Genomic DNA, 14,353 nt, shown 5'->3' on the forward strand with positions numbered 1-14,353 from the left:
TATCTATTGATTTATTTACTACCTTTCCCAATCTTCGAATAGAATAGAAAGGCGACTACCAACTCAGAGGAGCCTTAAATGTATCGAGATTAAACCCCTGAGTGGGTCTGGCCGGTGGTGAAACGGCCCAGAATTTCCGCCTGGCGGTTCTCGAAATCTGTAGGGCTTCCTTCGCCCGTGGTTTTCTCTCACTAGCAGCTTAGCGTCCCCATCAGTTTTCTTGTGTCTTCTCCTTTGTGTGGTTGGGTCTGACATGGAAAATTCAGGATGTATTGTCGAAATGGAGCTATACGGTACAATTCACTGTATTCACTGATTCAGTAATATGTCTTATTCAATATAAGCTCTAATACAGGGGTCCCCCGCAGGTCAAGAATTCATACGTCAAGAGGTCGGCGAGACGACAGGATGCAAGACGCGCACATCATTCTGGGCGCCTCTCCGATCACCGCCCTATTTATAGCATCTGTACGGGAGTCCTCCGTGTTCACGGTCAGGGATTCCCAACTGGCCGATTCATACATGCTTGTCTCCTATTCATTCAAAAGGCAAGGTACAGAGTACCTGCACTTCCGCTTAAAGTTCCGTACAACCTCGGAAAGCCACCTAGTTGTTCGGGGTCTTTCACCCATGAGATCGCATCCGTCGGCCTACGGTTATATTGCCCAGTGCATGAGACTCCACCAGACCCCTACGGTGTCCGTCTCATCTCAATTACCACTGGAGTCGGAAATCCCCACCCATCACCGTGTGAACCAACCGGTCTACAGATTTTAGATTGATTAATCACCAAGTTGATTGATGTTGATTACTGAACCACTGCAACCTCCGTCAATCCTATCCTAGATAACCCATCCGGTTGTGGCTGTGGCTGTGCCCGTGTCGCACCAGCCTCCTTGGGTTCTTGGCTGCCAGCCACACCACCCAGCCCTCGCGGTGGAGTTCCGGTAATTACCAAGTACGCTTCCTACATGATGTGGCATCAATTGAGGTATTATGATGAAATGTGGGTGGTAATGAGTGGACAAAGGTTCCTGCGGGCTGTGCGCTCCTGTCGATGAACAGCTCACTCCACCGTGTCTCACTTAGACCCGGTACTGCCGTTATTGTGGTCCGCGGCCTCCCTTGCGTGGTGATCATCCTCTACTTTCGACTAATCTGGATTTTATTTACGGTGTATCCGTATATCTAGAGGAAAAAGAAAATGTATTCAGAAATTTATTGATCATAATAGACAGAAAGGCCGTATTCATGACTTCCACTCCAATGCCAACGAGTTCATGCTCTCATGTATCCACACCACGTTTTTAGAAGATCGGAACGTACATTCCGTACTACTAAAGTCAGCAACCATTCAATAAGACTGGAGGTCGGAATCACTCACGTTCAACGGGTCGTTAAACCGCAGACCCCGGTCCAAAGCACTGATAGCCTCAATCTCCTTCTCCTCCAGATCCCATCCAGTGACATCCAGGTTCTCGGCCATGCGGGTCGAGCTGCTGCTCTTGGGAATGACGGCAATCCCACGCTGCGTGGCCCAGCGCAGCAGAACCTGCGCGGGCGTGCGCTTCTTAGCCGCAGCAATGCTCTTCACAGTCTCATGCTGGAACAGAATCGTCGCATCCACCGCGTTCTTCACCTCCAGCTCGACAAAGCTAGACGGGCCGAACGACGAGTACCCAGTCACGGTGATGCCATTGCGCTGCGCATACTCAACCAGACGGCTCTGCACCAGGTAAGGGTGGTGCTCGATCTGCAGCGTCGCAGGCACGATGCTCGCATAGCGCAGCAGATCCATCAGCAGCTGGGCGCTGAAGTTGCTCACGCCGATGCTGCGCGCCAGCCCCTTTCCAACGAGCGCCTCCATCGCCGTCCACGTCTCCTGGATGGTCGCTTTGGCCGGCTCGATCGTCTTGCCGTCGGCAGCCATCCACCCGGGCGGGTACCGCTCGGCCGGGTCGACGTACTTCAGGGAGACGGGGAAGTGCACGATGTAGAGGTCGAAGTAGTCGACGCCCCAGTCGGCGAGCTGCTTGCGGCAGATGGGCTCGACGTGCTGGCTCTCGTGGAAGGTGTTCCAGAGCTTGGAGACGATGAAGAGCTCGGACCGCTTGACGAGGCCGTCGGCGATGGCGCGCTGCACGCCCTGGCCGCATTCGACTTCGTTGCCGTAGTCTTGTCTTCGTTAGATTTCTTCTTCTTTCCCCCACCTGGACTTCTGTGTTGGGGATATTGCGCTTGGAGACTTACCGCACGCGCCGTCAAACAGACGGTAACCGGCCTTGATAGCATTGTAGACCGTGTCGGCACAGGTGTTGTTGTCGACTTTCCACAGACCGAAGCCCACGGCGGGCATCTCAAAGCCGCTGTTCAATTTGATCGTACCCGTCATCTTGTCTGTTGAGTTTTGAATATTTGTGTAGTATATGCACAGGATTGAAAGTTCTTGAGAATGAAAGAAGAGGAGAAAAAACTGAGAAGAGAAGAAAAGGAAGATAATTATTTCCACCAACTAAATTGCCGGTCGTCCGTATCGGCGGCACTTGCTTGAGGCTAAAGGGAATGCGCCCGCCGGCTGTATGCGACTCCCGGCTAAACGGGTAAATACACCCATATCGCTTCCAACAACCAGATATCTATGATGTAATTGATTTTTTGGCATCCTTGGTTACAGAATGTACACCGGGGAAATCTAATAGGTCTGGTTGCCGCAGACCCCGGGCGAAGGTCCGTCATCGCTCCGTGTTGGACTGAGACTGTTCTGTTCTTGATTCGTGATGATCTTGCAATTGGATTTTGTGGAAAATTTTACCGAGTTGGTTGTATGGGTTTATGCACTTTGTGGCAAGGATACTGTTTCATAGGTTGATGTAGAAATTAGCGTTAAAAATAGAGTTTCTAGATGTACTTATTGCTCAATGTCTTCCTTCAGAGACACTTAGACGTCACTAGTGGACAGTAGCTGAGACATACATACTGTTTCATTATCTCTCCAAGTGACTACACTGAAACACAACCAACTTAATGCCCAGTGAATGTAAAGAAGTTTCATTGTCGGGTTGATCAAAGGCCATCGCAGTGAATGCAGGGGATCTCCGACTGGGGGGATTTTTCCTTCAACTGTAATTCATCACCAATCGTCTTCCTCCATATATCTACATAATCCTCCAATGATCTAGTCAACTGGTACCATTACAAGCTGTATACTTTGCAATATATCGGCATGTCTGCTATATATATTTGGTGGTCTGATCAACCTACTTAGATCAGGATGATCATGATACTCTTTATTACAGATCTGTTCATGAATATATATCTTTCTGCTATAGAGCCTGGTCACATGTGGATGATCATTGCGTTGTTGCTGCATGGACCTTAATAAATATTGGAAAGCATGTATATAACTTTGCGTGAGTATGGACTGTCCCTCCCACTATAAGGCCATGTATTAACAAGATCTCCAGCAAAACCAAAGGGCTCACCATAAAAGGTTGTCTCCTTCTGGAGTTCCGTCAAATCTCTCGTCTAGGGGTAGAAGACCTCTCTAAAATATACAATCTCGAGGGAGAGCAACAGTGGGCGCTCCCACAGCAAATACCTACGGCAGTCCACGACCTGTCTCTGTCAGAATGTTCGCCATCCCTGCTGCCGGGTATATGGTACCTCTACTATGGTGACGTTGGTGGGCAAAATGACGTATAGCTGAACCCTGAGCATGCGGCCAGGGCTACTCGGACTCTCTCCTGGGCTGCCGAAGCCGCGTCGGCACCTCCGGGCTGCCGGCGGATGGCGGTTGCGGGTGCCCGCGACATTGAACGTCTCCACCGCCAGCCTCATCGCAGCCGGCCTCGTGCCCTATGCCCTTTCCGGTGAGTTTCCTCGTGGCGCTTGCGTTCAAGGTATATATTGACATGCGGTAGTCGTTAAGACATGAGGGTTGTGGTTTGCGGTTGTCTTTTGTTTCTTATTTTTATTTTTATCTTCTGGTATTGAAACTATACAATGAACTGGTCAGGGTATGTCTCACACCTCTTCCTGGCATGTTTCGGCAATATGACTATGATATACTAACAGACAATAGAATGGTTAGCCCCGACTTATATCTGGAAGCTATGAAGCGTGCCTAGCCATCCGGGTAGTATATATACATTTTCGACAATCGACCTCCGGAAGGGTCGCTCTTAGACATTGGCAAGCATCAAGATGCTTTTTACAAACTGCGCGAACCTTTGCGCCTGCCTGTCTCACTGCGGGCCTGCCTGTGTCGTGGTAGGGGGAAGCATTCGGCTACACACTCAATTTGGAGGAAATTACGTGTGCCATATTGGTGGGCTGCTTTCGCTTTCCATTGAAGGAGTGGATTAAACAGCTATAACTGGAATATAGAGCTTTGGGCGAACAATGTGGGAGATGTCGATTTATAGCGAGTTGGAGATATCGCGTGGACCCCTTGTCCAACCAGTCGTCTCGTCGCCCTGCCCGCGCTTTGGTTCCCCACTCCCCCATCCTGGCATGGAGGCGGTGGGTATCTGGCCAACACCCTTCCAAACTGGGTATATGTTATATTGAGAACATTGCTCCAGGGGTTCGAAGAATTATCGTGTTTTATGAGAAACGGATATAGAGCAGACTGATGGAAGGTTGGGGAAAGCGTTTGGAGAAACAGTACGAGACTTACATTCGAGGCCCAAGGACATGGGATTGGTTTGCAGGGCTTTTGATGACTGTCATAAGCAGGATGGTGGACTCGACACGCCATTTTATCCATAGCTGCACTAGCTGTTGTGGTATGCGATGCTCATTCAGGGGTTTGCATTTGGCATCTTGTTACAGATGGCAGTACCAAGATCGCAAAATTGCTATCTGTAACCAGTCTTTCAATAGGTCCATCAAATCTCAATCCTATGTCGCCGTCTCAGAGACAAACATTCTCACTATGCTAGTGCTGAGCCCTATGGTACGGAGAACAAACTACCATTAGAATGACTGAGTGATTGGAGCAATGAGAACAAGTGTTGAATATCGGAAATTTCACCACTCGCTAATTAGTGTTGTTGGTCGAATGGTCAAGATAGGACATGCTAACAAATACTAACATGGCACTGTATATAATGATGGTGGATCTTATTATTAGTTTCTATATCATTGAAAACTCGTCTGAGAAAAACGGAGTCTCAAAGATTCCTTGATATCATAATTTCTTCTATTGAAATAACAAGTGTATAAATTCCTCCCATTAGCCCAGAAGACTGCCATAAGTTTCGCATATATTATCGCCTGCATGGATGAACCGCACCTACAGCGCTTTAGAGTTGGCTCGGGCAATCAACAAACAACACCAATCCCATAGAAAGTGTTGCATTGCTGATCTCTGTGGGTCAACTAACCAATGAACAGGGTCATAAGTACTTGACAAGCAGCCCCATCCATACGCTTTCGCCGTTTAAAAATCTTGGAAGTTACAGGTCCATTTTCAGGACGATAAATAACGGCTTGGGCAAGACCATTCAAACCTCATTGGCGTAGAGACTAATTCGACTACTTTACTTCAAGCTAGTACCTAGGAGCACGCACTACGCCAGGTACTAATTCTTCGCCCCAATCAGCACGACCGCGAGATATGCCTAGAATTGGCCCCTCCCTTCCCCTCCCAACAACTCTTCTCCTCTCTCCTTCCCAAGCCGGACGCTATGGAGGCTATACTGGATGCCCTCAGTAACTCCCAGGTTGCTAAACCACTCATACTCACCCTGACAGTCTACGTATTGTGGATAGTTCTCTTTGCCTCGTCGTCTTTGCCCAATGACCTACCATGGATCGGCCGAGATAATTCGAAAGCGTTCTCCTCGCTGAGGGCAACTATAAAAAGCATCTCCAGATCCAGAGAATTGCTGGCTGAGGGATATCAGAAGGTACTCTCTGATCAAAAGCAAGCGAAAAACAGGTCGTATGCTAACGTGGGACAACAGTATAGCAGCAAAGGCAAGAGCTACATCTTCCCCGCATGCGACGGGCCTTCGGAAATTCTCGTCCCAAAATCATCGTTACGATGGCTCCTCGAACAGCCGGACAATGTGCTATCGGCAGCGGAATACCACAGCGAATCGCTGGGTGGCGATTACAATTTCCTCGACAAATACATCCTTGAAGATCCATTTCAAGACCATGTCATTTACCGGTCCCTCACGCGCAATCTCCAGTCCGTAATTCCCGAGGTCTGGGACGAGCTCGCGAGCACCTTCGAGGATACCTGGGGAACCGATCGCAAAGCTTGGAAAGCAATTCCGCTTATGGACAGCATGATGACCTTTGTGGGTAGGGCCTCCAATCGCATGCTCGTCGGGGCGCCCGTGTGTCAGAACAAAGAGTATCTCGCCAACATGATGAAGTACACAACGGATGTCGTCGTCAACGGTGCGATCTTGAGGGTGCTGCCCAAATTCCTTCATCCGGTCATAGGACGCCTTCTTTCGCTGCGGAATCAATGGCACTACTCGCGGACAGCGAAATACACGATCCCCATCATCGAAGAGCGGCTACGTCACATGGAGCGCAAGCGCAACGATCCAACTTACGACTGGGAGCAGCCCAGCGACTACATCACCTGGCATATCAATCTCGCCATAGCGGAGAACAACAGCATCGAGATGGACCCCATCATGATCTCCCGTCGTCTGATGCCCATCAACTTCGCCGCGATCCACACCACGACTATCACCATCACCAACGCCGTCATCGACATCCTCAGTACAAGCGCCTCCAAGGGCGTCCTAGAAGGCCTGCAGGAAGAGATCGAACATGCGTACGCAGCATGCAACGGCGTCTGGACCAAAGCCTCGCTCGCTACGCTCGTGCGAACCGACTCCGCCATCCGGGAAAGCATGCGGGTGAGCAACTTCATGACGCGAAACGCGATGAGAAAAGTCATGCCCGCCGGGGGTGTCACCAATCCCACGGAGAAATGGACTGCCCCCCAAGGCGCGTATATCGGTATCGACATGCACTCCATCCACCACGATCCGGAAATCTATCCTAGTCCGAATGAGTACGATGCGTTTCGGTTCTCCAGGGCGCGCGAGGAGGCGTCCGCGTCTTCTGGGGACGCATTGGACAAGATGAAAAAGACGGAATCAATGAGTACGACTAGTGGTGATTTCTTGTCATTCTCCCATGGACGACATGCCTGGTATGTTTCTTCTCTTCTATGGCGTTCGTACTGGTAAGCCATTCGCTAACATTTATAGTCCCGGTCGGTTTTTCGTCGTATATGAGCTCAAAATGCTCCTTGCTTTTATGCTGCTGAATTACGAGGTCGAGCCACTTTCCCAGAGGCCGCAGAATAAATGGATTGGAGGAAATGTTGTGCCGCCTTCTGAGCTTAGCATTCGTGTGAAGAGGAAGGCGTAGCTTCTTTGCTTTTATTGAAGGGCAGATGATTGTATATTTGACTTGCTGTTTCTAATTTGTGTGCATTATTGATGTAAATGACGTTATGTGTTTATATTTGACCCCCACGCCCAAGTGATGTTGTGCTGAATTATGTATCTTTTAGTATCAATCGTCTTACCTATAGGTTAGGTATTGATATCTGTATGTCTATAAGAAACACTACCGCAAGTAGAGATCCACTGCATTTAAAAATTACAACCATCTATCATTTCTAGATAGATCCGTTCAAGTGAAACAATTGCACAATATAATAATGCTGAGATATGAACCCTTCAATATATGCAGAAAAAGTCAAGCCCAAGAGATTACACGAACAGATAGAAAGAATAAACTCCACAGTTATCCAACTTCCTAAGAATCAGCCAAGAGGCCTCTATCCTCTACACACACCTAGCTAGGTAGTCAATAACCCCAGCAAATCAACCAGGACAAGTCAATCCAACGAGACCGTGCACCAATGCACTTATCTATTTTATACTTCTCACAGCCTGCTATCACAGTAACAAATCTCGCTCCAGTGACTTGGGTATAAACCAGGTCAATCCAGCACTGCAGATCAAGATCCTACTATCATGTCTAACCAAGTATCGCAGACTTCCTTGGTCAGGGCTAAGAATCCTTCAGAGAGCCAAGAATCCTTTTAGATCCACAGGTCCGTTAGAGTGGAGTTCATAGTGCAGATCAGATTCCAGCGGCAACATCAGTGGGGTCTTTACTACAATGATGCTGAATTTGCTTTTCGCGATGTGCCACATTTTTCAGTAGCTATTCCATGGAAACCAATCAGCGCTCGTTCAAAGAATTTAGGATGTGTCATTGGGCCCGTTTGACTAGAATGAACGTAGACACCCAATATAATGATCAACGAGAGGAATTGAATAGTCCCACCATAAAGAAGTTGAAGTTGAACCGCATCATGGTCCAATGAAGATAGGACAAAATGAGGCAGGCATCGCCAAATTATATTTCCGATATATCCCAAAGTCAACACATCAAAAACCTTTATTCACTCCCTCCCAGTCTGGCCATTCTAATTTGGCGCGCACCAAAGCCGCGGGCCACGAATTCGGCGGTGCTTTGTTCGGACGATTGATAGCTTGATTTGCAACCGCATCACCCAGGACCTTTTCGATCTCTAATCTCGGAAGAGACTGCTCTACTTCGTTCTGAAACTTCGCGTCGACTTCATCCCAAGAGTGAAAGTCCGTCCGAACGGCCAGTCGAACCAGTCGAGTAAAGGAATGAGACCGTTCCGCAATCCCCGAAGTCGTGTGCAGGGCAATCGCCTGCCAAACTAGCTGGATTTCTTCCTGGTTGAAGTTGAACTGCTTGAGAAACTCGACACTGGCATCTGCGCCTTCAATCTCAAATCGTTCAGGGCCGTTGTAGCGATCTGTGCAGCCGAGGTCGTGGTGGATGCAGGCCACGAAGAGGAGGTTGTAGAGGGATGGATTGATTGAGAGCTCTTTTTTGTTCTCTTGCATCCGTTCAGCGAGCCATTTGGCGTACACCCAGACACGGAGACTGTGGTTGAGGACGGCTGGGGGTAGAACAGATCGTGCCAGTTCAAATGCTTCTTGACAGACTTTGTCTTGAGGGATCCATTGTGATAAATTCGGGCTCTCACTCTCAGAGGCCGAGTGAGATATGTTGCACATGCTGTTAATGGTATACTGATGGTCTTTTTATGATAGGGGTTGTTGGAAAGAAAAGGCTAAGTGATACACGTCCAAATGGGACAAGATGACTCAAACTTTCCCACTTTGCGTAGTTCCCACTGAGCCACCCACCCCCACCAAAACACTTTATACTATTGTCCTCTCTATTCATTACTGCGACTACTGAGGTCCAACTCCGACAAGACTTGAGGGGTTTGAAATTTTGAGTTAGTAAATACTTACTATTCTCAAATTTGGTTGGCTTTCCGTCTCAACTTTAGCAGTTTGAAATCCCTGTGCAATTATTCATGGCCATTCCTCTCATGAATGATCACGTCGTTCAGAACGACACATTAGCCTCCTCGGATCGTTCAAGGGGGCACTATAGCCTCACGGTCCGTGCCGAACTCCACATTTCACTAAAGCGTACCACCAAATCTCAAGGATGGCTTCGCTCATGCCCCGCGGATATTGCTCTGCCACCGAATTTCGCTTCGACAAAGAACAAGCTGACGCCATTATTCGAACCACTGCCTATCACCGTAAAGACTTCTGCCTGTCCGTAATATGGTACTCACATCGGGAACACAATGAGATTCGTCCGTCAATATCAACACCCTTCCAGCGGATTTCAAAGACTGGACTTGGCTCCCTCGATCGGCTGCCCCTCGAGCTCCTGTTTGACACCTTGTACCTTCTAGACATGTATTCTTTGTTCAGATTTCGACAGATCAATCTCAGATCAAGGCAGATGGTAGACTCCCTCAAGCAGTATCATACGGTTGTCTCGCATGGACTGAACCTTTTCTGCGCCTTGTTACGAACACGAATTGCCACTGACATTACTCTACTCGACTTTTACAAGGCATTATGTACTAAGGCATGCACGCTCTGTGGCGAATTTAGCGGGTTTATATCCATACTAGCTTGGACGCGATGCTGTTTCAAATGCCTCCAGGAGTCCCCGGAGACACAAGTGCGGACTCTTGCCTCGGTCCGAAAGCAATTACACATGGCCAATGCTGAATTAGGTCAACTGAGGTCGTTTAAGTCCTTGCCTGGAATATACTCGATGAATGAAACTGTGCAGAATTCCCGCATTACACTCGTTTCTCTTCACCAGGCTGCTTTAGCTTCCAGACCGCAATCGCACCCACTTCCGCAAGTCCAACCAGGGAGCTCTGACCGACATCAAAAGTTTAACTTCATGGGGTCATGTGCACTTCCCTATTACGATAAAGAAACTGGCAGTGTTGAGCACGGAGTTTCATGTGCCGGGTGCCAGCTTGCCATTGAGAAAGATATTATCGGCACCAGGGGTACAAAATGGGGGTACGACGCTCGAGACAAAGTATATGCGCAAGACGGTCTTCTGGACCACTTTCGATGGTGTGAACAGGCACATTTACTATGGAGGTCTAGTGGCCAAGGCAGAATCCAGCCACCCGAGCTACCTGTGTCTGCTCGGACAGGAGGCTACTTTCGAAGAAGAGAATGACGACCAGATGGAGTTCACCTGCTAATATATTGCAGCCACACCAGAATACTATCGGGTATATCAGCCAGGTTAAGCCCTATTCCAAACGTTTACCAACGTTTTGGTGTGGCGGTCATTGAGAGTTACTTGCTATCTGCTACGATGACAATAGACTACGCCAACTCGATAAGCATATCGATTTGACTTAACTTTGGCCGGTGCGTGCATAAAGTGGGAGCACACCAGTTTTCACCCCGTCACTATGTTTGGGAATTGAGTAATCAGCGGAGGATCAACTCAGCCTGGACTTCGAGTCCGAGTCCGTCACTAGACGCCAAATGGACACGCGGCAGAAATACCTTGAGTGTAATGAGTATTGCTCTGCTGTTACCAGAACGTGGCTCAAAGGTCATGAGAACTCGCCTGACGACACCTGTGCCTCCTTGATGCGGTACACATCATCCCGCTTGCTCTAGGTTCCTTTCATGCTGATGAGTGACGTGCGCACGGAGAGGTCTGGAGATGCATCTATCGCTACTTCCCAAGTATCCGCCGCCTTGTCCATAACGACCAGGATGTCACTCGCCTTGATATTAGTATATTGGTATATCAATCAAGTCAAGCCCTCCTATAGGGCTGGTCTGCATTTTTGGTGCAGCGGCTGAGATAGTATGATGATGCGTCAGCTTTGCACCAGGAGGTTGGGAGATTTGGATTTACTCTCGAGGAAACTGGAGCTCCTAGTTGCTACCGCGTCAAACAATTCGCTTGATTCTCTGCCTTCACCTGTATGATGCTGGGGCACACGGTCTTGTCAGACAACCACTCTCTCTACCCAGCCTTCAACAAACTCTTCCTCAATGCAGTTTCTTTAGATACCTAATAAGTATTCTTGAATAAGGTAAGTATAGAACTTTGTCTAGTTATATCGTATATTTGTATGTATAGTAGTGTAGTATAGACCCCAAGTCACCTGACCCTATCTGCGATAGGTAAACGCCAAGACATCTCCAATCCTCCGCACTCCATCCAAATTCTCCAATCCACTGTCCAACTCAACAAGACAATATCAACAATTCAAAGGAAGAGAAAACGAAAAAAGAAATCAAGAAAGAGAATGACCCGTCTCGCCCCCCAATCAATCCACATCACCACGTCGCCGTCTCCGCGCACGCTCGCCGAAAGCCGTCTCATCCTCGCCGCGCTGCAGCGATTCGGAGAAGTGGTTACTTTTCGCAATCTAAAGGTATCCTTCTCTTTCTTCCCATCTTCGTCTCTCCATGTGGAAAAAGGCTAATATAAATATAAACAAAAAGTACGACACAACAAACACCAACAAAACCACCACGCAAACAGGCACGACCCTCGCCATCTTCGACTCCCCCACCGCCGCACAAACCGCCCTCCAGGCCTCGCCGATTCAAGTCCCCATCAATCCTACTTCTTCTCCCGTCTCATCCCGCCCCGGGGTCTCCTCCCCACAAGCAGAGCCAGAGCAAACAACCCTAACATGCACGCTCCAACCATCCCGACATAACCACGAGTCCTCGCTGCGTCGGAACCCGTTCCATACGGCCTTTCGCGTGGAGGAGCGCTGTGCGCAGCATGTGGATCTCATGCGCAATACGGGGGTGCCGCTTGCGGCGTTGGCGGATGAGCCGGGGCCGAGGAAGAGGGGGGAGAGTGGGAGGGTGAAGAGGGCTGTTATGGGGGAGGTGGAGAGGTTGGGGGGGGTGAGTCTTTTGGGGCTTTATCGGGAGGGTCTCGACTCTTCTGGGAATGGGTCGGGTCGGGGTGTTGAGGGGGATGATCCTGCTTCTTTCTAGGGGATGTGTCTTTTCATTTGGGAGGAAGAGGGTTGGTTGATTTGTGGTTGGGTTGGGTGGTTTGGTTATTGTTGTTGTTGTTGATGCTGTTACATTTGATACCCCTACTTGTTGTTCGTATAGATATGTCATTATATCATTAATATAGATGCCCACGTGTAAAATGCCTGATTGCAGTCCTGCCTTTTCCTCTCTTTCGGTCCAATTTGCCGGGTTAAACTCGTACATAGGCTAGTAGTCCCAGGTTAGCTCATGTTTTTCAAAACCAGATGGGGAAACGTACTCGCGTCAATCTGCTTGATATGCGGTATAGCCAACCGCACCTTATTCCGGTAGACAGCCGGTCCCCGCATCTGCAACGGGTTACCTTCGAAGTACACCGTCTCCAGCTTTTCCTTGTCGCGCAGCTCGCGCTCCACTTCGTCGAAATTCGCCAGCTGGCAGTTCGACGCCCACAGCTCCTCCAGCTGCGTCAGGTGGGACAGCCCCTCTAGCTTGGAGATCTGGTTGTTAGAGATGTCGAGGACGCGCAGCGAGGAGTTGGCGTCCAGGCCGCTGAGGTCGGTGATGGCATTGTGCGACACGTATAGTTCTTCGAGGTTCGGCAATTTGGAGAGCCCTTGTAGGCTGGTGAGCCGGTTCGATTGGATGGAGAGGATGCGGAGGTTTGATAGAGAATCCAGGTTCTAATCTGTTAGATATTTCTTTGCGCACGCGGCGGGGGTGAAAGGGAAGGTAATACCTTGAGTTCAGTAATCTTATTCTTCCCCAACCACAGCTCCTCTAGCGACTTGAGCGAGTCGAGGTTTTCGATTTCCTAACCCGTCAGCATAGTCTCTCCTATACCAGGGACGGGCGACATACTCGAATGCGATTCGCGCCCAGCTCCAAATTCCTCAAATGCGTCAGCCCCTCCAGCCCCTCGATCGTCGAGATCTTGTTCTGCACGAAGTACAGGTCCGTCAGCTTCGTTAGGTGCGACACGTTCTTGATATGCTTGATCTTGTTGAAGCTGAGGTCGAGACTCTTTAGGTCTGTGAATTCGTCGAGGCCTTTGACGTGGCCGATGAGGTTATCGTAGAGGTCGAGTTCGATGAGCGACTGCGCGACGTTGGTGGGGAACGCGATCCGTTGGATTTGATTTTGTCGGAGACAGAGACGCTTGTAAAGTCAGCCCAATGTACATAGTCCAGATCATAGAGAGGTTGCACATAAAGCGAGTGTGTCTAAAGAACAAAGAAAAAAGAGACTAACCTTGACCTTGGAAAACCTCTCCAACCGCAACGCAGCGATAGAGCTAATGCGAAAATGTACCAAATCGATTTCCTACTCCCATCAGCAAAAGTCTCTCAAGCGCCTCAGCTCGAACACTAAGCCCACGAGACAAGTGACGAGCGACGAGTTCTCATACCTCAGTATCGACATCCTCATCCACCAACAAATCTACCAAAATTTCGCGCGTCAGTACAAACCTCCAAACCCCACTTCGCCTCCATTCAATCCTATCCCAGGAGAAAACAACAACAACATACCCTCGTCGGCCTCTATCTCCTCCACAGGTGGCGCATCCTCATCCGAGTAATCGGGATCTTCCAGGGCTTCGGGGTTGGTGATGATCGCTTTGGGGCCATCGCCGACGCGCAGCTTGCCGTCCCATCCTTTGCTGTCTTTCATTTTGTTCTTCTCTTTTCCTTTCTGTGTAGGGCTTGATCTGTCCGTTCGTAGAGTCTATCGTGTAGGTCAACTGGTGGGGTTCGACGTGGTGGTGTGATGCGATGCGATGCGGGGGAAAGCTCCTTGCGCAGTAGGTGAGAAGCTAGCGGGTTAGCTGATGGTGGAGGGTCCTGATAGCCATGCTCGGAGTTTAGACCGGGCGGTGAGTACAATTCAGGCGAAGATACTTGAGTTTGTATAAGACTTTCTCATTTATATTATTATTTTGA

General features: G+C 49.2%; 7 protein-coding genes across 7 annotated transcripts; 4 read left to right on the forward strand and 3 right to left on the reverse strand.

Annotated features, from left to right (window-relative positions):
• Window positions 1-1,307: 1,307 nt before the first annotated feature.
• On the reverse strand, window positions 1,308-2,392 carry P168DRAFT_235538 (aldo/keto reductase; the record flags this gene model as incomplete). Its single annotated transcript, XM_024833476.1, has 3 exons — window positions 1,308-1,334; window positions 1,385-2,175; window positions 2,251-2,392. The coding sequence occupies 3 exons, from the start codon at window positions 2,390-2,392 to the stop codon at window positions 1,308-1,310; spliced, it is 960 nt and encodes a 319-aa protein (XP_024693512.1).
• Window positions 2,393-3,715: 1,323 nt separating this feature from the next.
• Window positions 3,716-3,934, forward strand: P168DRAFT_317960 (uncharacterized protein; the record flags this gene model as incomplete). Its single annotated transcript, XM_024840155.1, has 2 exons — window positions 3,716-3,869; window positions 3,921-3,934. The coding sequence occupies 2 exons, from the start codon at window positions 3,716-3,718 to the stop codon at window positions 3,932-3,934; spliced, it is 168 nt and encodes a 55-aa protein (XP_024693513.1).
• Window positions 3,935-5,690: 1,756 nt separating this feature from the next.
• On the forward strand, window positions 5,691-7,407 carry P168DRAFT_235017 (cytochrome P450; the record flags this gene model as incomplete). Its single annotated transcript, XM_024833440.1, has 3 exons — window positions 5,691-5,912; window positions 5,970-7,186; window positions 7,245-7,407. 3 exons carry the CDS (start codon window positions 5,691-5,693, stop codon window positions 7,405-7,407), a joined length of 1,602 nt encoding a protein of 533 aa, XP_024693514.1.
• Window positions 7,408-8,399: 992 nt separating this feature from the next.
• P168DRAFT_289778 (uncharacterized protein) lies at window positions 8,400-9,132 on the reverse strand. The gene has a single exon (XM_024837072.1). The coding sequence runs from the start codon at window positions 9,105-9,107 to the stop codon at window positions 8,442-8,444; it is 666 nt and encodes a 221-aa protein (XP_024693515.1). The 5' UTR covers window positions 9,108-9,132; the 3' UTR covers window positions 8,400-8,441.
• Window positions 9,133-9,552: 420 nt separating this feature from the next.
• On the forward strand, window positions 9,553-10,630 carry P168DRAFT_235322 (F-box domain protein; the record flags this gene model as incomplete). Its single annotated transcript, XM_024833459.1, has 2 exons — window positions 9,553-10,215; window positions 10,274-10,630. 2 exons carry the CDS (start codon window positions 9,553-9,555, stop codon window positions 10,628-10,630), a joined length of 1,020 nt encoding a protein of 339 aa, XP_024693516.1.
• A 937-nt stretch (window positions 10,631-11,567) lies between these two features.
• On the forward strand, window positions 11,568-12,410 carry P168DRAFT_326680 (uncharacterized protein; the record flags this gene model as incomplete). Its single annotated transcript, XM_024841155.1, has 2 exons — window positions 11,568-11,830; window positions 11,901-12,410. The coding sequence occupies exons 1-2, from the start codon at window positions 11,702-11,704 to the stop codon at window positions 12,408-12,410; spliced, it is 639 nt and encodes a 212-aa protein (XP_024693517.1). The 5' UTR covers window positions 11,568-11,701.
• On the reverse strand, window positions 12,302-14,206 carry P168DRAFT_289779 (putative protein phosphatase PP1 regulatory subunit Sds22). The gene is made up of 7 exons (XM_024837073.1): window positions 13,943-14,206; window positions 13,822-13,853; window positions 13,665-13,736; window positions 13,275-13,571; window positions 13,153-13,227; window positions 12,694-13,096; window positions 12,302-12,641 (listed from the first exon to the last, which is right to left on the reverse strand). Exons 1-7 carry the CDS (start codon window positions 14,082-14,084, stop codon window positions 12,625-12,627), a joined length of 1,038 nt encoding a protein of 345 aa, XP_024693518.1. The 5' UTR covers window positions 14,085-14,206; the 3' UTR covers window positions 12,302-12,624.
• Window positions 14,207-14,353: the final 147 nt, after the last annotated feature.

Source organism: Aspergillus campestris (genome assembly GCF_002847485.1).
Source record: "Aspergillus campestris IBT 28561 chromosome Unknown P168scaffold_5, whole genome shotgun sequence".
Classification (NCBI taxonomy): domain Eukaryota; kingdom Fungi; phylum Ascomycota; class Eurotiomycetes; order Eurotiales; family Aspergillaceae; genus Aspergillus; species Aspergillus campestris.